At 42.7% G+C, this 21,429-nt stretch overlaps 1 protein-coding gene across 4 annotated transcripts in view; it reads left to right on the forward strand.

Moving 5' to 3' along the window:
• The window catches only part of BCL11B (BCL11 transcription factor B), a 90,961-nt gene that overhangs the window by 41,788 nt on the left and 27,744 nt on the right, over nucleotides 1–21,429 (forward strand). For 2 of the 4 annotated variants that reach the window (XM_065635852.1, XM_065635853.1), the window contains exon 3: nucleotides 347–562. The exons of the other annotated variants lie outside the window; for them this stretch is intronic. In XM_065635852.1, the coding sequence (XP_065491924.1) occupies nucleotides 347–562 (216 nt within the window). The remainder of the gene's footprint in view (nucleotides 1–346; nucleotides 563–21,429) is intronic. 4 annotated transcript variants of the gene reach the window in all.

The raw sequence follows: 21,429 nt of genomic DNA on the forward strand, positions 1-21,429 counted from the left end.
AAACAATAATCCTCCTTTTGATTTGGTCCCTGAGCAAGTGCCGGTGACGATGTCCACTGCCTCTGGCTCTGCTCCATGCCAGGGCCGGCCACCTCAGCCCGCTTCGCCTCTCTCTGTGCCCCTGCAAGCCGCAAGCTCAGGTTCACGAGTCCCCCAGGTCTCTTCTTGCTCTTCTCCCACCCGGCGTGAGCCCACCAGCCTCAGCCAGACCCAGAGAGGGGATGAGACCAAGCATGTCGCGCGTTAGGCAGCCAGCCCCCGCCTCGCCTGTTTCCCCTGATGATGCCTCCTCTGTCCCTCCAAACTTAGATCCGACTGACAGTTTTTTCTATTGTTTTTTCTCCAGGGCCGTCCAGGCCTGCAAACCTGCCGGGGGCTCCCATAGCTGCCTCCTCCCACCCTCACACATCCGTGATCACGTCACCTCTCCGCGCACTGGCCTCCCTCCCGCCCTGCCTTAGCCTGCCCTGCTGTGGTGCACGTGCAGTCTCAGTTGGCGGGACTCAGACTGAGATTCAGACTGAGACGTCAGGCACATTTGGATGTCATTGTCAGTTGTCAGGTAATAGAAACATTTTTTTTTTTTTTTTTGTTGCTATCTGAAGGTCAGTAGTGCTGCCAAGTGATGTCATCTTTGCTGTGGGAGAGCTGCCTTTGCTGGGTTGCGTGGGGAAGGCAGAAAAAATGCCTTAAGCCACCCCCCTTCCTCTTCCTCCTTCCCCCTCCATGCTGGCGGAGGATGGGGAGCAGGAAAGGGCCTGCGACTCCGTCCATTTCCCCATCCCTGTCCTCCTGCCTACCCACCTTCATCTGTCACCAGCAGCCGCTGCTGGGCCATTTGTGCCATGTTGTAAACAAACATCTGAGACTCCTCGCAGAATGATACCCTGGTATCAAGATTTCATCTCTCTGAGCTGTGTATTTCAAGGTTAATTGGATAACATTTAACATCTGAGGTATTTTTTTTCCTCCGTCCTTTCTCCCCCTCTCCAATAATTCGTATTAAAGGCTCTCCTCCGTGTCCATGTGCACGCAGGATGTATGTGCTCCATGCCATTTTCTCCCTTGCTTTGAGAAAATGATCCTTGGTAACTTGCCACGCATCCCTTGCCTCTCCCTTGTCAGCTTTTCTTTATTCGTTTTGGATGCCTGACTTTTGTCACCACGAGGAGGGGAAAGTGATGTGGAAAAGAGGGCAAACAGAGTTAGCCAAAGAGGATATGGACATATTGTTGCCAGACCCCATCATTTCAGACCCAGCGATCTCTTTGAAATCAGTGGGTGTTTCTGAGCATGGCTCAGTTGCGAGGTTTGGTCTATGATGAACTGCAGGTTGGAGAGGTGAAAATGGGGAGTGCTTGAAAGAAAATGCAGCTGTGGCAAAATCCGCAAGCGTTTATGGAGCCTCACTGTGGTGGGCCAAACCCTGCAGCCCTCATTCATGCTAACATGCATGGAGTTTTAATAGGAGTTCTCAGAATGATGTGTGGGTACCAGAGGATTTAGAAAGACAGTAACAACTGTCATTGGTAAAGTCTTTGGGAAATGTCTCCTCATGTCCCCCCGAAGCTCGCAAAACTTTGCTGAGCTCAGCTTTTTCCTTCCACAAGCAGTGGTACCACCTGGCTGCAGTATGCTATATCTCATGAGAATGTCCCTGTACATCTCTCATTGTAATAAAGCAAGACAAAAAGTTTTGCAAGAAATTTGAATTTGCGTCTTGGAAACTCTCAGTCTTGAAAGACAGAATAAGTTCAGTAGGAAGCTGTGAGTACTCCACAGGGTCCTGTTTCAACCCTGGGTGAAGCTCAGGGTGTGTGCGGAAGGCTCCTGTATGGCCTGGCAGGGGCTCAGCCTGTGCCCAGGCACTGGGCTTGCAGCGATGTGCTGCATGGTGCACTGCAGCATATCCAGGGGATTTGGTCAGACTTCCTATTCGAGCTGATGTACACAGCATGGGGAGGATGATCTTAAAATCTGGCTCTGCTTCATCAACCTCAGCAGATTGACCAACTGGCTTGAGACTTATAGAGATGGGCTCTTCCGAATGGTGAGTGCTGGGTCAGAAAGTCAGATATCTCTCCTGCCTCCCTGCTTTCCTCTTCCATGTAACCAGTAAACCAAACTGGAACTGATCTCATGTTTTGCTGTTCTCTCTCTTTGCTGGTGCAGTATGCAGGCAAGTGCCTTTGGTAGGCAGGTAGCTATACCAGTGAACTGGATGCCCTGGTTCCCTGTTGCTTCTGATGCCAGCAGCTAGTGGGGCGGAAGCAAGTACAACTAAATATAAAAAAGGAAGGAAGGAATAACTTATTAAAGAACGTGGGAAGGCGAGGCTTTTGTACTTTGTGTACTTTGAGTTCTCACTTTCGAGTTGTGTGCTGTGAGTTTTCAGAATTGCCTGTTTGCTGGGAGAGTGATGCCAGCTCTGCGGGGAGAGAGACCTGTTATCATGGCTTCCTGTAATTACTGCTGCAGTCTGTGGCACTTAGAGAATAGGTTATATCAAAGTGCATGCTACATGTTTATGACAGTAGCTGGTCAAGTTCTGCTTGAAGGAAACATTTTCTTCCCTCGAAAAAGGAGATTATGTCTACCTAACCCTTTCTTAGCTCCCGTAATATTCACTGTACGTGAGCCTGGGCATGGTTTAAACCACGTAGCAAGGGTTACGGGATCTTTCTAGCTCCTGAAATGTTTTGTGGAAATGAAAGAAAAGTGGGTTCTTTGTGTTGACTAATAATCTAGTGATGATCCCTGCATCATGCCCTCTTTTTTAATACAGACATTTACAACAGTCACTTGCTACAGCTTTAGAGATCTGCTTGTCTCTCTGACTTGATTAGCCTTTTATTCTGTCAGCCCTGTTCTTGCTTCTGAGGAATTGTTTCCTTCTTTGAACAAAAGCCATCAACAGTTCCCTCCTCTCCTCCTCTTTCATCATTTCTTACCTTTCCTGTTTTTCAGCATTCATTTAAGTCAGAACCTGGAGTTTTTCTGTGCAGTTCTCAAGCAGGCTGCGACTCTAAAGGCTTGAAGTTGCAGGTACTCCAAATCTCTGCTAGGCACTCACAAACTCCAGAGTCCCAGCAGTTTTTTTGCGGGAGAATCTAAACTTCTGGCTGCCAGTGGGATTTGGGGTATGCATGTGTGAAAACTGCATTTGTAAATCTCCAACCTAGATAAGAGCAATCACCCAGTGTCATTCGATCATGCACAGGGGGAGTTGTCCTGCCTCAGCCAGAGCTGTTTGCGATCTTTAGAAGACATGCTGCTGAGAGTAGTTTCAATCACAGTGAAGGATGCTGGGAAGTCCAGTTGGGTGTCCACTGTGTTGCTTGGCCGATGCTGGTCATCGTCCCCTCTCTCTTTGTTCAATTCTTTTTGTTCAGGGCACCACAGGATGAGGAATTTGCAAGTCAAGGTCTGTGTTTTTCCAGGTGATTAAAAAAAATATCCACCACTGGAACAATCTCTCATTCTCTTTATTTATTTATTTATTTTTGCCTCAGAGGCTGCTGTCTGTTCAATTGGGTTCTCCCATTTAAATGTTTTTAGTGCCTATTTAATTAGAAGTTGGAATAGAGTCATGAAATTCACAGGGTTGTGTAGCTTGCATCTAAAATATAAATGGGCAAAACATTCGTTTTGCTTTACCCCTTGCCAGATTAGGATGCTTTTTTGAGCCTGCTTTTTATTTCTTTTCAATGAATTGCAACTGCTCAGAGTAACTGTAAAATGCATACAGGTTTTTTTTTTTGCATAACAGAGACATGCAAATGATTGTTGAGAGACGTAATTATGTAAAGAAAAGTATATGCCCATATGCACGCACACATACATGGCAATACTTTTTGTGGGGCTACTTTTTCACAATACATCTTCATAAGGCTCTTTTTATGATGCTGATTTATTAATATTGTACATTAAGGCTTAAATTGTCAAAGCTGCCTAAGAGATTTGGATGCCCATTTCCCATTAAAGTTAACGAGAAATGAGCTTTGAAAATCTCAGCGCAGAAGTGCATGGCACTTTACAATGCGCTCTCCAAAGAAAAAAGTCTCTGCCCTGAAGATCCTGCAGTGCAAAAGCCCCTGAAATGGAATTATAATCGGGATAAGACAAAGTGGGTTGTAATGGCAGAGATAATAATTCATCCCCTAAGCCCGCATTCAGATATATACCTGATCCAAAATCTTTGGACGTGGGCCCACGAGTGAGGGTTTTATATACCTCAATAAAGATAATTAAATCTGTCCAATACACATATATTCAGCTAACCAGTGAAACTGCTTCCTTCCCACATGTAGGCTGGTGGAAGGAGGTGGAAAGCAATTACAATACTTAGTTCCGTATATAAAAACAGCAAGTGGGCATGGACAGCAGTGATTAACGGACAGGGCTGTGAAGTTTAAGGTCTAAAATAGAGGAAAGCATGGGGCCATAGCTCAGAAGACTGGGACAAGCTCCTGTTAATTCAAGCAATCAGCTGTATTAGTCATTAGGACATTTTGAAAATCACACAGTCATCTTGTAAAGTTAGTATAAATTTACTTGGCTGCTGAAATTCTACTTACTGCATCATTTAACTAATCTGGTGTTTTCTTTGCAAAGGTTAAGGTGACAGTAAAGATAGAAGTAGTACCTGTAAATAAACAATACGTTTTAAAAGAATACTTTCCCCTCCTTCAGTTATATCACTGTATTCATTTTGTGTTGGTTTTGTAACTGTAGTCAGCCAGTAAGAAGACCTAGATTAGACCACCCTGCTGTAAAAAGCTTGATGCAATTAATAGAGTCTGTCTCGAAAGCAGTATTATTTCAAAAACTTTAATGTTAATGATATGGTATGCACTCGGCACATTTCTTACTAGAAAAAGAAGCAAGCTCTTGTTCACTCCAGACTGAGTTTTGTTAACACAGGAGGATCAATGGAAAAAAAACCACCACCACCAAAACAACAGCAACAACAAAAAAAAAACAAAACAAAAAAACCCCCAAAAAACCCAAACCAAAACCACCAAAAAAACCCCAACAGTAGTAAGAGCGGAGAATGCAAACTCAACCAGCAAAAACCTTCTAACTCATCAAGTCCCAGGACAATGACTGATACTCTACTCTTCACTTTTTGTTGAGTATAATCTCACACACACACAAAAATCCACTAAAACTTGATCTCCGATCAGCAGTGGGTGCTTTTTTGAGAAACAGGAATTTGGTCTATGTGTCTGAGGGTAGACAAAGACCTATAGTTTCCCTGAGACCCTTTGTAAATGTATCTTTTTTATTTTGCTGCATAAAGAAGAGGTTTGCATTAAGTACTGGCTAGCATTCAGGAGAGATGTCCCCATTAGTCACGGTTACATGTATTTATTTATTTTAGTGAAATATTTAATGCACGCTATACTAGCATTGACTTTGTGGACAGTACTTAGAGAGTGCAGGGATGTGTGAGAGATGTATATACTGAAAACGGTAATGCATCAGTCTGAGTGTATGCATCCATCTTTTCATCTGTCTGTCAATCTGTGTGTTCATCCATCTATCCAAGTATTAAAATCATATGTGACCTGTCTGTCTACGCAGCTCTCTGTCTCACTAGATATTAAAATCAGATCCAAACTCAAAATAGATGGATATGATCATGAACTGATTTTCTGACTGAATGGTGTGTTTGTCAAGAGACAGCAAAGAGACCTGAAGGCAGCAAAGGGGTGGCTAAAACCAGGGTGCTGCATGGGGCAGCAGCGCTGGCAATTTGAGCGTGGCTGAGGCTTTGTTCTAGACAGACGCCCGATGACTATAACTTTGTAAGTCCTAATTATGTCAAGTTAAGAACCAGCAGGAGCAATAGTGATATTTAAAGGTGCTTTAAAGTGGATGCCTGTCATTTCCAGACATCGCAGGAAAAAAGAAAAGCCCTTAATTGCAATATTAATGGGTGGAACCAAATCTGGTAGTCTCGGGACAAAAGGTTCAAGGCAACGTTGCCTGCAGTAAAGACAATGGCTCCAACATTGAGAGAGTTAACTCGATCGCATACCACTATACTGAGCCCGAGAGTCTGAACTCTTCAAACGCTCCAAATGGAGAGCTAAATCAAAGAATCCTGTTTCAAATCCATCCAAGATGTTGCTGTTTTTCTCCTCTGACAGGAGAAGCATTTGGAAGTGCAGTTTCTTTCTTTTTTTATAGCTGTCTTAAAAAGGAGTTTGGATGTTTAGCACAGCTGGTGCTCATTACATTATGCACTATCAATAAAATAGCATGTGTAATTAATTTTTAATGCAGTGCTGTATGCAGCGCTTTAAAGCAGTTACTGTGTGGGGAGAGCCGACACCGGTCACTGACATCAGAAATATTGAAATAGAGGGCTAGATTTTGCATTTTTAAAGGGTGTATGTGCGAGTGGGGGAAGGGTAATTCCCAGCCAGCAATTCTCTAGCCACAATCAAATTTAAAAATATAGGAACAAGATGGATGAAGGTGATTTTATAATTTGCTTATTGGAATGAATGAATTTATTTCCTTTTAGAGTTTGCTGAGTGATGGCTGGGTTAGGAGTAGGTGACTTCAGAGTCTAGGTAAGCATCAGGGAACTGCACAGCAAGTGATCCATCTTCGTTAAAGCACAAACAGGCTTTGGTGGTATCAGGTGGGAGATGAGGCAAAAGGAGAGGTTACAAGAAAGCAAAGGAAGGACATTTCTGTTTCATCTCATTGAGTGAGGTTTTTTTACAGGGCTTCTTTCTTGTTGTTCCCATTAGTAATAAGCCCCATTTCCTCCCCTTGATTCAGTAAATATTTGGGAGCTATCAATAGTTTGGAAGGGAGAGAGTAGCTTGGTTACAAAAAGGTACCACTGATGGCAAGTTGCCTGCTGCTCTGACAGAAGACCCAAACAAATCACAGAGTCTTCCCTTTCATGGCATTTGTGCAATACTTTCCAGGAGACACCAGCACAAATAAAGACTGCTTTCATGGGGTGCAGTCGGCAGAGTTTGGGCACCGCCATAGCTTTTGGCAGCTGTTACATACAAAAACACCTTGGTTGTCCGGAAGAGAAGCAGACCTATTTTTGAAGTTGTAGTGTGGTGCATGTTCATATTCAGCAAAGGGATGGGCATGGCTTTCATGTTTCTGCAGCAGAGTAACCACCAGGGATGGTTTGCAGGATAGGATCAGCTTCTCCCTGCTGCCACCTCCTTCCCAGCCTTTTCAGAGAGCTGAATGCCTCTTGGTGAACACTTCCCAAGAGAAGAATTCAACTGCAGGAAGAGAAGGAAGGAAGCAATCACCTACAAAGCGACAAAATTAAGGGTAGTGTTTGTCAGGTGCCTTGCCTTTCGGTTGGGCAATGCACCAGCTTTCTAAGAGCTGATTTTATTTTTTTAAACACATGCATGAGGCATAAATGTTTGCAATTATTCTTTCAGTAAATTGCCATTCATTTGTACATAGCATATGCTAAACAGTTCACTTGTACAGCCTCACCTGGCTTATTCAGGATGGAGTTTTCTCCTGCCCCTTCAGTAGTAGTTTTTTGTCATCACTTTTCTTCTCGCTTTCTGTCAGACATGTGCGGATGCGTTTGTGTGTCTGAGCCAGGAAGTGAATTGGGCTGTTCAGTTTTTGAGAACAGAGATAAATCTCTTGTGCACAAATGTGATGCTCAGCATCGAAGGAAGTAGGGCGAGCCATGGGCTATGGTGTAGGTAGTTGCGATAAGAACTGCTCTTTAATTCACAAGCCGGTGGGAAAGGTGGAAAAAACAGTGAGGCATTGTACATTTTGTAGTGAAATAGCTTTATTTTATTTTAATTTTTTAAAGAAATTTGTTCACATATTGCTGGGGTGGCTCAGGTTTAGGCCAGAGAACTGCAAAAAAATTACCCCATGTCCCTCCAGAGCTGCCAAATTCAGGGGACCTGGGTTCTTTTTTCTTTTCTGAGTGCTTCATAAAAATAGATGAAAGGAAGTGTTCTGTGCTCAGATGGGATGCTTTATGTTCACAAAGGAATTTGAGTCAAAGAAGCCATGCTGATGCACCTCGCATGTGCCCCACTGGGCTCCTGTGTGCTGCATGTTGGTCCATCTTTCTGCTGAGCAGTAAACAGCTGAGCAACTGTTAGCAACATATGTTTTTATGCTGTTTGCTTTCTTTTGGACAGGCTTTTTCCAAGCCTTTTTGCAGCACATACAGGAATCTGGTAGGGTAGAGTATGTTATGTGCCTTTGCCATCCTTATTTCTCTCTTGCTTTTTTCTTAATCCATTGCTATGGGTTCCTACTCCAGCTAACGCAACCTGCTGTAGCACAAACTGGGGAAGCCAGGTTCAATGAGTCAGTAAAACGTGCGCTTGGAATGAAGCAGGCAAAAATCCCACTTAGCGAGGACTTACATTTTTTATGAATTTAGCTGTAAGAGTCAGAGGTCCTGAGACTTCTGGAATGAGGTTAACTCAGGCACTAAGCAAGGCACTGGGGAGACATAGGCGCGGGAATCATGCCATGAAACAATGCTTTCTAAATTATTGTCTTTGCTATTAACATAAGGAATCTCTGGTTAGAGAGGCCAGTTTGCAGAACATACCTGCAGCTTTTATGCTTGTTTAAATGTCACTTGGCTATTTGGAACCTTTTGTAAACTCATTATTTTCAGTCCATCCCCTGGCAATAGGAGGGGAGCAGCTTACCCTTTCTGTGTGTCAGATGGTCTCCTCACCTCTCTTGTATTCACCTAGATTACTTCACGTGAGGCCCAGGTCTAAACCTGATCCTTACGTCTCTTCCATGGCTGTGTGACAAGTGTGGTGCTTCCAGGGCATGCTGTACCATGCCAGCAGTCCACTGAGGGATGCTTAGCTAAGCACCTCTCTAGGAGCTGCTTTCTGACTTCAGTGGTGGTGTACTGTTATGCCAGGTGTGAACATGATCTATGGAATTCAGGGATGTATAGAAATTTAAGTAAGAATCAGAATATTGCTGGGAAAGATGTACCATTTAAAACTGCCCATGGTGTTCAGTGAGAAAAACAAAAAAATCAATGGGACTTAGTAAGACCTCAACATGGCAGCAGCACCCTTTGCCTGTGGGGGAACTATTTTTTCAGTTTGCATCTCCTAACAGAGACTGGGGTTATTTTCTCTCTTCAGGTTCAACAGGGAGAGAGTAAGTTCATTTATTGTGGCACAGACAGGCTTATAATGCAAAGTCTGTCTAAAAATTACATTTGAGTGTTTACGGATTGATTAATCAAAAACCTTTATAAAAATGTGTGAACTGTTGATTAAACTGGTAATAACATCATTGTGGTTTTGGCTACGGAGAGGACAAGGTTACTGAGTAACTTTACCTTTCTGCTAAACTTTATAAAATATAATTTAAAAAAATACACTCTTTCTCTATTTTTTCTAGGTTCTCCTTAAACTGTATTAATACCTCCATTGTAAAGTAGAGGTAGCATCTTAAAAACTCTGTAGCCTACTGAAACCAAACCCTTCACTATCATTATCAAGAAATATGTAGAATAGTTGTACGAAATCTTGTGAAGTTGCTGTAAACTCCCGCCCAATTTCCTTTGTACTTTCTCTGCACATTTTCCACGCGGAGCAGTGTGAAAGCTGCAGTGATGCTGGCCCCTGCCTTCACCACCACTGTCAGCGTTCATTAGTGCAGTTGAGCACACTCATAAATGTCTTCCCATATTTAGAGCCCTCTAGCCAGAAAATCTTCCCTTCTCTTCTCCCTGTTTTGAGTTAAAAACTGATGGTCAGGGTTTGAGGTTGGCACCTGCAGTTTATTTTTAATTCTGATATCATCCAGAGCTGTAAGGGAGAATGAGGATGTGTGGGAGACAGTACTATCACTGATAAATAATTTGCTCCTTGCCCTTTCCTGTTAAGTTTGCCAGGCCATATTTTGTGATTGGAAGTTGGGATATGTTAAATTTGTTTTCTCCATAATAGGTAAAGATGAGTGAATGCTGTTTCTCACTTTCTCCTCACTCTTTCTGCGCAGATGTCTCGACTCTCTGGGGCTGGCTGGGGCTGCTGGGGAGGTGTTACCCAGGGGCTTGCATTGTCCCGGGGTTAGATTTGCTCCCCTCCTTGGCAGCACGGCGGCTGTATTGCATAGAGCTCCCTCTCAGCAAGTCCCAGTGAGTCAGCATCCCGCTTGCTGGGCTGGCTGATAGGAACAGGCTGCTTTGTCCTTGGCCACCCTGGCAATGGAGCTTCACCCCACCCACACCTTTCCCTTCCCCTGCTCTGCCCGAACTTTCATACTTCTTTCTTTTTTTAATATATCATTTCAACTCTGCCGTCAGGTAGGTCCTTCATTCATTGCTGTCTCTGCCAGTGGTCCCTGCAGTAATAATTACAGCATTTTTTCTAAAAATCAAGTGCATTTTGCACTTTTTTTTTTTTAAGTGGAAGTGGCTGCTGAAAGTTAACACAGCTTGCAACATGCAGACTTATTGGGCCAGCATGAATTTCCTTAATAAGCTGGGGTATGTGACAGTGCGTGTGCGTGTGCCTGTGTGCTTTTTCCCCTAAACCCTGGAATAAGAGTGCTGTGTCTTTAAATCCTAACTCAAACTTTACTGGCGATTTTACAGAGCCTGGTTTCATTTATAGTGGAGCCAGACTTGCTGTGTGAGAGCCGTCCGCATGCTGGAATTAGTCTTAAGCTTGCTTCTGTGGCGTTGCCAAATTCCATGTTTGTGTTTTATTTAGAATTCTTTTCACGGCCAGTCGAATCTGTTCAGGCACACATAGGCAGTGTTGCGCCCCATGGAGAAAATAAGCAAGTTTGCGTTTTCTTTGGCATAGGCCATGGCCACAAAAGACTGCGGTCTAAAAAAACATTTTTTAAAAGCTATTTTAACCCATAACAGATGTATAAAGTAGGCACACGCATGCCAGCTTCCTTAGTTTTAATTAAAAAATAATTATAGCTTTAATGGGATGCTAGTGACAAATTTGGATGAATGGTGGGTGACATTATCTCAAGGCTTACTTCAACTAATAAATTAGTGCATTTTGCTTGGCCAGTGGTAGAGATGAAATTAAATGAAGGAGCAGACTAATATTTCTTAAAGTTACATCGAACCAAACGAAAAACCAAATAAAATAAAAACCCAAGGCCCCTTCCTCCCTCTCTCACTCAGATTTCCATTTGCATGAGATCACAGAATATGGAGGAAAGGTTATTTTCCCTGGCTGATAAATGATCCGGCCAATGACAAACTGGTCTTAGCTTTGCAAGATACCTGTCCCTTTCGTAATTTGACATTGGTAGCCACATCACCAAATTATTGTGATTAATGTCAGCAGGCACTTCTATTTATAAATACATCTAACTAGCTAACACAGTACCTCCGAGCCAGGAAATCTTAAATATAAAACCATCCCTAGGTGCTGCATGTTGCGATGGTTCTCTCTCCATACCTCAGCTAACTGGCTGCCTTTTACGCTGCGATGCTGGCTGTGATTCTTCACATCTTTAGGCTATTTTCAATTTGAGGCTTTTAAGGCTCACCAGAACTGGGCTAGATGCACAGCCTTGCACAGGTAACAACAGTTTATATTTATTAAGAAATAAACAAAGGAGTAATAAACATGCAATGAGCTAACCCCAGATGGTATCTCTCCTGTTATTACAGTCAGGTGTATGCGGCGCTGGGGAAGGGAGAGGAAAGGATCAGCATGGGAGGCTGTGGATGTTGAAGGAAGAGGAGGAGAGGTCTGACAGGTTTACTGGAAAAGTGTCTTCCTCCTTCCCACGCGATCCTCCATCCCACCTATGGACAACCTGAATAGGTGCTGAGAGAAGTGACGAAGCAGCTCATTTTTTCATGGTGTCCAGCAGAACCTCATTTCCTCTGGACTTGCTCATCCCACCCTGGCGCTTTCCAGCAGCAAAGGCAGCCCAGAGTGGGATGGGGCTTTCTGGATGTGAGCAGATGATTGGTTTCATGATCTCTGGCACAGGCAGATGAGTATCATTTGTGTGTGGATGGCCAAACCCTGCTCGCCGTTCTCAGATGTATTCTTCCATGAAACTTCTGATCTGCTTAACATTTAGCGCCTCCTTATAAAAAAACTCTGAAATGCTGCTGATACCTGTAAACTAGATGGTGAGAGCTCTTCAGGTAGGAATTGCCAGATTTCTGTAGCAAGCACGTTATCTTGTTTCCTCACTAAAAACTAAAAACAGTTTTTGGAAAAAGCAATTGAAGGAAATACAGAAAAAGAAAGTATCGGGTGTTTGGTGGATAGCTATGTACCTTCTCCTAGACCAGTCCAGATTTGTCTTGTGATCTACAGATGTTTTGCTACTAATTTCCATGCAAATATGGCAGTGTCCCCCAACTTGCCTGCTGAAAGCTGTCTGCCATGTGAAGCTGGGGAAGCCCAGTATAAGGAAGCTACTCTGCTTGGTTCAAGCTAGTCTGGAGAATCTGACCTCCTCAGCATGATCCACTTGATCCCTCAGGGAGGGCAGTGTCTACCTGTGGTGTGCAGGGTGTTCATTGCCTGACGATGAACCAAGCCAGACTCTCCAAAGACAAGATTCTTAGCCTTTGTTTAACTGCAATGAAAGAGAAAGATATTTTCCTTTGTCGACTGAATGAGGATTTCTGTGGTAATATTTCCCTGAGCTCGAATTCCTCATGAGTGAAAATGAAGTTCCAGCATTAAAAACATGAGTCACACAGTGCAGATGAGAGTAATTTTTGCATTCCTGGAATTTTTGGAAGGGAAACATTACATTCTCATTAATCCTTTCAATTATACCTTATAGCTAAAATAAGCCATGAGGCATTCTGCAGTAGAGCCCTTTGCTATTTGGTTTCAGCCGAGGCTTTGAAACTAGCACCTGAAAGCTTTTAGACTCCCGTGTGTCAGTATCTTAATTTTCTTTTTATGTTGCTACACACAGGATGGTTTGGTGTCTTTTTTATTTACTCCTTAGGATTTTTTTGTTTAATAAATAAGGGTAATTTGATTTGTTCTGATCTGTCTCAAGTATCTAATTGCTGCTGTAGAGAATGATTAATGTCCAGTTGAAAGGATTCCACATCTATAAATGAGAATTGAAAGCAGATGTTAGTGTGATGAACGTGTGCTGCCCATTCCTTGTCTGCACTGGCTCAGAGAGCAGGCTGCTAAGATATCGCTATTTATCAAAAGAGAGATGTTAGATGCCAAATACTGTTCAGAGTCACACACCTATCATGAGCCGAGTGAACAGTTAACAAATAATGTATCCCAGGTAGTTTTTTTCTCTGCTTGTGAAATATCTGTACACAAGACAGCATTATCCTCAAATTGTCAGAAATATGTGACAAACTCCAGTTCAAGAGAGTGCACTGTGAGTTGATTATAACCAGGACTTTGTGTCTCAGTTCTTACTCAGGGAGTATGTTGTCCGAGGGCAGGTAAGTTCAGTTTCCAGAGCTATTGCCTGCACAATGCTGATTCTGAAGTTAATTCAACCCATAAAAAGAATTACGAAGCTGATACTGTTCTTTTTTCTATTTGTGGACTGGCTAGGTGCTCAAGCATTTCTGGCAAGCCAGGCCAAATGCTTTTCAGAGTTTGCTAGCTTGAGTTCATGCAGAACTGTGGAGAGCAGACAGCAAAACGACCAAAGGACTGAATTGCCTGGGCACAAGATCAGTTTTTGTAACGTCCTGCCAACTTTGACGTACACCTGCGCACAATAAGTGCAAGAGCTTTTTAGATAAAAGCAGGTACAGGATCTTTTCACGTGGGCTCTCCAGTTTAGTAATGCATGATGCTGTACAGTCCTTTCACACGTGGTTCTCTCTTGGCCGTTGGAGTTCGCCTTCCCAGCCAGTATGTAACAGCAGGTTAGCAGCCAGCGCATGTCAGAGTGGAGGAGGAGAAATTCTGGCCAAGGGCAGGCATTTCTGACAATGGCAATAGGATCGTGAGTGTTTCCAAAAAGCAGAGAGATCTTTCTTTTTAAAACCTCTCTTAAAAATCTTTCCTGGACTGTTTAAATGTTCACCAGTATGACTGTGAACAAAAGAGAAAAAATAGCTTAATAGATTTAGTTACTTTGGGGTTTTTTTTGGTGAAGTGGTCTTTGCGTTTTTATTTTTTATTAAATTATCACTCAGATAATACAAAGACTAGCAAAGTATCTCACAGATAGACAGACGGAAATGTAAGGACCAACACAAATCTTCGTTGCTGTCTATAAATCAGGCTGATTTGGGATATGCGTGTATGGCAGGAGAGAGAGAGGAGAGGAGAAGGACAAAAAAAGGGACAGAGAAAGGACCTGGACTCATGGAGAAGGACAGGTACTGGCGTCCCAGAGCGCTGGCTATGTCAGCTTCTGTGCTGCAGTCGTGTAAAAATGACAACAGAGTACTGTCAGTAGGACCTTCCATTCCTCTCGTACCCGAATAGGACTCTGTATCCAGTAGGCAGGTGAGAACAGAGGAGAACCTGGTTTTACATTTATCTGTATTTTCCATTTAGGGGTTAACTGCAACAACATTAATTTCAAATATAATTGTTTCTTAAAATCCTTGGCTTTTGTTTTGCAGACAGTACTGAACTGAGCAGTTAGGCAATTAAAGTAACTACTGGGGTAAAACCTGGCCTTTTAGATTGTTTCTGATGATTTTTCCTGACCTGTATCTACCTGACTCTGCTATAATGTCAACAGTTTCCAACTGATATACCTCACAAAGTGACTGGAAGTATGAAATTGGACCAAAATAAAATAAATGGTAGCTCTCTCTCTATCAGATCATACTTTAAAGTTATTAAAACGCCAAACCTGTTTTTTGCCTTTCTTTACTTATCTTTCTCCACTCTCTTCTTAGTTTTCTTATAGGGAAGAAATGTAATTGATGCAAATACAACTATCCTAAATTAAGCTGGTGAGATACTCATGTGCCTGATATCATCACTGGTCAGCCTGTAGTGCATGGTAAACTTCATTTCTGTGGAGGAGAGCTAGGACTGAAGTCAAGAGATGGGGCACAGCTTACAGGGCAGTCAGCAAAATATGTCACAGTTTCTCTTGGTGTAGTCTCCTGACTGGTTGTTCCTATATCCTTATGTGGGGAAGGAGAAAACACCCTTGAGAAAGTGTGTGAAGGAAGCTATCCTTTGTAACATGGTGGCTTTCCTCATTGCAATGAACCCAGCCTGCTGAATGAGCTGTGAATGTGTAATTTTTGCAGGACAAGGCTTGTCCGCAGCATTTTATTGTTTCTGGAAGTGGTCACTTGAGCAAGTACACATGTGTTCTGACTCAGTGTTGGTTTGCTTTGGCTGCTTCTTAGCAGATTTTCCTGTGAATAAAGGTGTGCCTGGCCCTGAGCAAATTGTGGAACTCCCTCGTGTTGGCAGTGCGAAGGTGTAAAGGGGCTGGGAAGCACATAGCTCAACGTACATCAGAGGCTTAGCATCAGGAATCTCATGTTTTCTCTGCATGGGCAGATACTCTGTTGGCCTTACACAACTGAGGGCACGGCTCTAAGTTTTAATCATGCGTCTAAAATCAAAGGAGAACACCACATAGGGAGGGTTCCTTGGAAAAGGCAGCTTTAAGAGAGCAACAACAGGCTTGCTTTACAGCTGGGAGAAAAGAAAGCATTCCTATCCAGGGGTCCCCAATGATATCAATGATAGGACTCTGTATTTGGCTAAAAAAGGAAAATATGGATTGAAAATATTATGAGTGGATTTCAGAATTTGCTGTATGCTTTTATTGCTATCCAGTGAAAAGTATTAATAAGAGGAGATTCCTGTATCTCATGTTCTATTCCCTATGGTTTGGGAAAACTAACTCCAAGCCTTGTTTCTCTGTTGTATTTTCCCTGTGATCTTGGAAAAGTCCCTTAATTTCTCCCTGTAAAGTCTCTGACCAATTCAGTAAGGAATTCCAAGTTTTCACTCTCTGATGGCGGTATTATGAGGATATGAAAGTTTCTGAGCTGTTCAGATACTAAGATAATAAAAAGCTACAGGAGTATGTAAAATGAGTGAAAACAATTTAGGCTAATTTTTGAGGAATTGCTTATCCTGTTTTTTATTGAATGTGATGGAAATGAGACTGAGGGCCAATGATGGTGACTGATGTTTGTCCAACCGTTACTGTAGTTAAAATACTCACGAGTGTGTAAGAGGTAATGCTGTTACTCCTCTCTGTGAAAACGGTGGATCAAATTGCGCTCTCAGGTACAGCAGCTCGAGACCATTGCAAATTAAGCCATTGGAAATCAATGGGGTTGCACATTTGTAACTGAGATCAGAATTTGGCTTGGCCTTGTGTGGTGCTCTGTGTGTTAATTCTAGCATCTAAACCTGGAAGAAATGGCTTTTTTATTACAGCAGTGCTTGAAGAGACCCCAGGAAAGTAAGGTGTAAATATTAGAGGCTGCCAGCAGCTAGTGGCAGTTTCGGCCTAATAAACTGGAAGTAAATAACTTGGTGATTAGCTGGAATTGGCAGGCCACTTAAGCACAGGGCTGACTGGGTACATGGTTTTCCCTGTTCACACCTTAGTACTGTATAAGAGCAGGGATAGATGCCTGGAAGATATATGATCCTCAGCAGAACTTGTTCTGAATCTACCTTGACACTTCTATTTGAGAATAATCTTAATGATAACAACAACAACAACAATATATACTTAGCTTGAACCTTCCATCCTAAGGAGCCCAGAGCACTTCTAATTTGAAGAGTGAGCAAACAGTACACAATAAAATAGGGCTCATTACAGCAAGGATAGTTTTGCGGCTCAAATGCCAAGCTGGGAAGCCAGTGGAAACTGGGGTTTCTTGCTGCTGCCCCCACCACACAGCCCCTCTGTGAACCTGGCCAACTCCCTTTCCCTCCAGTGTGTCTCTGCAGTGGGGACGTGGAAGGGCTAATAACATGAGAGTCTTATTCTCAAGCAAAAAGGTATGTGGATAAGGCAAGCAGTGCAAGAACCTAAACAGAATTATTGTGAATAGACGTGTATGTTGAGAGAAATTCAACCCTTGGAGATCCACTCTAGGAAGAAATACGATCAAATAGTGAGGGAACAAATGAACTCTTTCAGGGCAGGACATAGACGAAGTCCATGAGAGTTATCAGAAAAATCAATTGCTATTGATTCGGTGAGCATTAGATCAGGCTTCTTGCTCCCTGACTGCCATTAAGTTGTATTTCAGGAGACAACAGGGCATTTTGGCAAGGATAGTAAGAGAATGTTTGGCACAGTCCGCTCATTTTTGCCGTTGCCATGCTCCTGTCTCACTTCACTTTCTTTTTATATCTGTGAACTGTAAGTGGCAGGAGAAGATTCTGGTTCAGTTGTCATTTGCTGCCTTTCTGAGTCTCACTTTAAGCTCTAATACACAGGCTTGCTTTAACATTTTGTTATTCCTCTGGATGACTTTACTTTTTCCTTTGCAGCAATGAAGTTCCTGCTGCAAGAAGGAATTCCCCACTCCTCTGTAATGAAATGACCAGACTGGGTTGGTGTTGTGTTCCCAAAGAAAAAAGATTATAAAACACTCAAACAGTGCCAGGCTTCCTGACAGAATTAATACTTCACAGCATTGTGTCACTCCTGCAGTCTCTGCTTTTCAGTTACCCATCCCTCTTAGTCATTTCATTAGTCATTATTTTTGGCAATAGGTGTAGTGATCTGATTTGATTGGAAAGCACCAGGGCACAGTGGCCAGGATTGTTACTTGTGAATAGTGGCCATTTCATTGACATGTAGATTCCTAAGAATTTAAGCTGTGTAGGGGTCAAGGAGTGTCGTTTTCTTGATGCCTCTGCTCTCTGAAGTGTAGTCTTTTGGTGGTTTAGAAATGCGGCAATAATCCTTAAAAGTGCTGCAACTTGCCTGAGATCGTGCAGCATAGTTCATCTTTGTGGTTTCTCCTATTCAGCCCTCACAGGTGAGTATGACCATTTTACAGGCATGAAAGAAAAAAGGGCTTGGGCACAGACTTGGTTAGTAAGTTCCTGATCTCTAGAAATCTGGTCTGGTCACGTTGCTACATGAACAACAGGCATAAAATGAATGTACAGTGGAAACTGATTTGCTTTGGGGTTGGATTAGGCCCATCATTCAGTTCAGAAGTTATCAAGTTATCTTGCAGAAGATAGGAGTATTTTCGCCCAAGGTAATCAGAATTGAATCGTATGAAAAAAGTACATTTAAAATTCCTGCTTAAGAAGGCTAAAATGTATGCATGGAGATACTGGAGCATTTCTGGTGAAATCATGGAATCTGCTAAGCCTTTAACTTTTACTGTAACTGAGAATAGGAAAAATAAATTTAAAAAAAAGAGGGCACCTGAAAGATTTAAATACGATTAATTTTGTCTTGTTGAGATTAAGTACTTGATACATGGAGCCCGCTAGGAAAGCAAACCAGGGTTGGCTCTACAGGGTGAATCTTTGGGTTTTGAAGAACCCAAGAATCCAGAGTGGCTGCTTTATGTGGGATTTCTTCGTTTCTTCAACCCCTTGGGCGAAAGTCAGAGCTGTGTGAAGGTAGGTGTGTGCGGTATTTTGCAAGCAGACATGAGCTTGTTCTGCCCATGCTTCAAGCCAACTGGACAGAAGCCAGCCCTGCTCCGGAAGCCGTTCAGCTGCTTGGTGAGGATGTGGAGCCCCAGCCCCGTCTCTCTGCAGGGCTTGTTCGCTCGGGTTTGGGGTTGTGCTAACCACAGCTACATGTCCTCTGCATCAGTGCTGGCTTGCGTCTGGCCAGGTTGGAGTGCAGGCAGGGTGAGCCTTTGTCAGCCTGCCAGATACCATGTAGACATACCCTTCCTCACCCTAGGTAGCAGTTTCTCAGGCACTTCATTTTCGTTGAAGTCAGCATGAGCAAACGTTAGTCATCTTGAGAAGCAGTTGCCAAAGGAGGTCCTTTGTGTAATGCATAGATTTAGCAATCTAGGCATTGAGTTTGCATTACTAATATTTGGTCTGCTTTCTCCCAGGCCTTTCCGCTCTCTTGGTCACTGTCAATCCCCTTCACTACTAGCTGCTCCAGTCCATAATTGCATCTGACTGCAGTGATACAGTTGTCAGCCCTGGAGAAGTCTCTAGACTTTGTCGCTACCCTCCCTCCGGCAATGCAGTTTACCACCAGCCCTGAGTTGGTTTGGAGCCTCTTGAAATTGTTGAGATCTCAACAGTGCCTTATGGTGATGTTGCCCTTTCTTTTCACCTTGAAGAAGGGAGTGGCAATTCAGCCACAAGAGAATGAGTGACTTTAGCAAGCCGGTGATTCTTCCCTAGGGAGTATAAAAAGGTTTCACTCTAGAGCGTACAAACTATGCTTCACAGCGTAAAACAAAAAGAGTAGAAAAGAAGTTGTTGGCTTGTGTTTCCAAGAGGTCTGAGCTTTGATTGGTTTCTGTAATTCAAGGAATTAAAGCAGTACATTTTACATTTCCTTTTATTGTCTGTTAATAATGCACTTGTATTCCTTCCTACTTGGCTTCTACCTGAGGAAACTTGAAGTTCATAGTGATATAAAAGCTTGAAATTGCCCAGAAAAGTTCAACTTCCTTCACTTTTTCATGTGCTAGCAGTCAGCACTCATGTTATGAAAAAAACTCCGTGTGATCTAAGTGTGAAACTGTGGTCTGTTCAACCCACTAGTAACTTCATGGTGACTTCTGTCAGGTTTCTCATAGGGATTTGCATCCTGAGAATTAAGAAGAAGAGCAAATGTTCATTTTGCAACAATATCAAAGTTTCAAATTGTGTTTTTCTTTCTACTGGATTTAAACCCAAATGTAAGGATTTCTGAGAAATGGAATTTTGTTTTCAGTTTTTTAGGCAAAACCATGATATTTTGTTTCAAACCCAATGGCTTCTGGGTCAGTATCAATGTTGTTTCAGCATCTTTCAGATCATTTGCAGGCTGACAAACAGAGTTGAATATGAGTCTCACGACTACCAGGGCAGGTCCCTGACCACTGGGTAACTCTCTATCTCTTCCACAGTCTTTCTAATGAAATTTCAGTGAAGTGAAGCTCTTAACACAGGTCATCTTAGCTGTCAAGAATCTTTCATAAAAGTGTTCTGAGCAGCTCCAATCCGTAGTCTTAAAACTTGTTTCAACTTTAACCATGTAAGTCAAATCTATAAGATAGGGTCTGTGGTCTCCTGTGAAAAGGAGTGGGCTTTATACATTGACTACATTGCTTGGCTGGAACAGTTACCCTCTAAGAGCTTTTTTAATGTGATAGACATAAGAAAAGCCTTCCAATTGTCTCTTCCATGTCCTGCATTTCCCAGCTAGATTCCAATAGGGTCTGAAAGTCCAGACATGGGTCACTCAGCCCTGGGGTGTTACAGATGCCCTCTTAGACCTGGGAGGAAAGCAGTGGAAACATACCTTGTAGAGTGGATGCGCTTTGCAATTGGAGAGATGTAACCTCATTTGTCAGCTATCACAAAACACTCATTTCATTTCCATTGCTACAGTTTTGGCTAGAACTGTTCAAACTCTGCAGGGTTCAGTTCACAAGGTTGTATGTGAACTGAACCCTGCTCTCGGGTTGAGGAAGGGTGGGTGGAGAATCAAACCTTTCAAGTTTGCTTAGAGGGATGAGTCTGAGAAATTTGCACCTTTAGAACTCCTTGTCCTCTTCCTCTACTCACACGTGCACTGCGCCCTTTATTATTCTTTACTCAAGACTATATAGTGATCCTGGTAATACTTTAGTTGTGTTTCTGGTTTCCTCTGCTGAGTCACCCAAAGCTCTATACAGGGCTTTCCTCTCTTGTGGGGCTCTAGGTGCTGCCACTGATGAGCTCTTGCATTGTTATAAAGAATATTCCGGAGCTGCCCCGCACTGTAGGTTACCTCATTGCAGATTTGATCTGCTCTTGGTAATTCACAACTGGAATCTGTCTCTCTACCGAGGTTCATGAGAAGTGTGGTTTATAATCTGTAGAAAATGTGGTAGGGATACAGTTATGCTCAAGCTACTGAGAACAAACACCAATGCAATATTGTGGCTTGTTAAGGCTATTTGCCTATTTCCACATCCAAAAAAAAACCCCAACCTAAAATCCAGTAGGCAAAATCTTATTTATGTTCTACAGCCTTGATATGGCACATGCAAGGACTCAGTAACATTTTTAATTCACAGTTGTTGTGTCCCTATCAGCATCCCCCTTCTTGATCATTCATATTAATCCCAACTCCGTTTCAATGTGTTGGCTGTATTCTGCTCTTGCTTACACCTAGTTGTTTACTAGGGATTAAATACTCATAGTGGCAAAAGATGAGATAATAAAAGAACCCAATTGCCTTAATGAGTATATATATTTTTACTTTGGCTGCAGAAACCTTTTAATGTGGCTCCTCAACTTGGCACAAAGTAACTCACTTTCTTGCTACTTTCCG

The sequence above is a fragment of the Caloenas nicobarica genome, chromosome 5 (genome assembly GCF_036013445.1).
Source record: "Caloenas nicobarica isolate bCalNic1 chromosome 5, bCalNic1.hap1, whole genome shotgun sequence".
Taxonomy (NCBI): domain Eukaryota; kingdom Metazoa; phylum Chordata; class Aves; order Columbiformes; family Columbidae; genus Caloenas; species Caloenas nicobarica.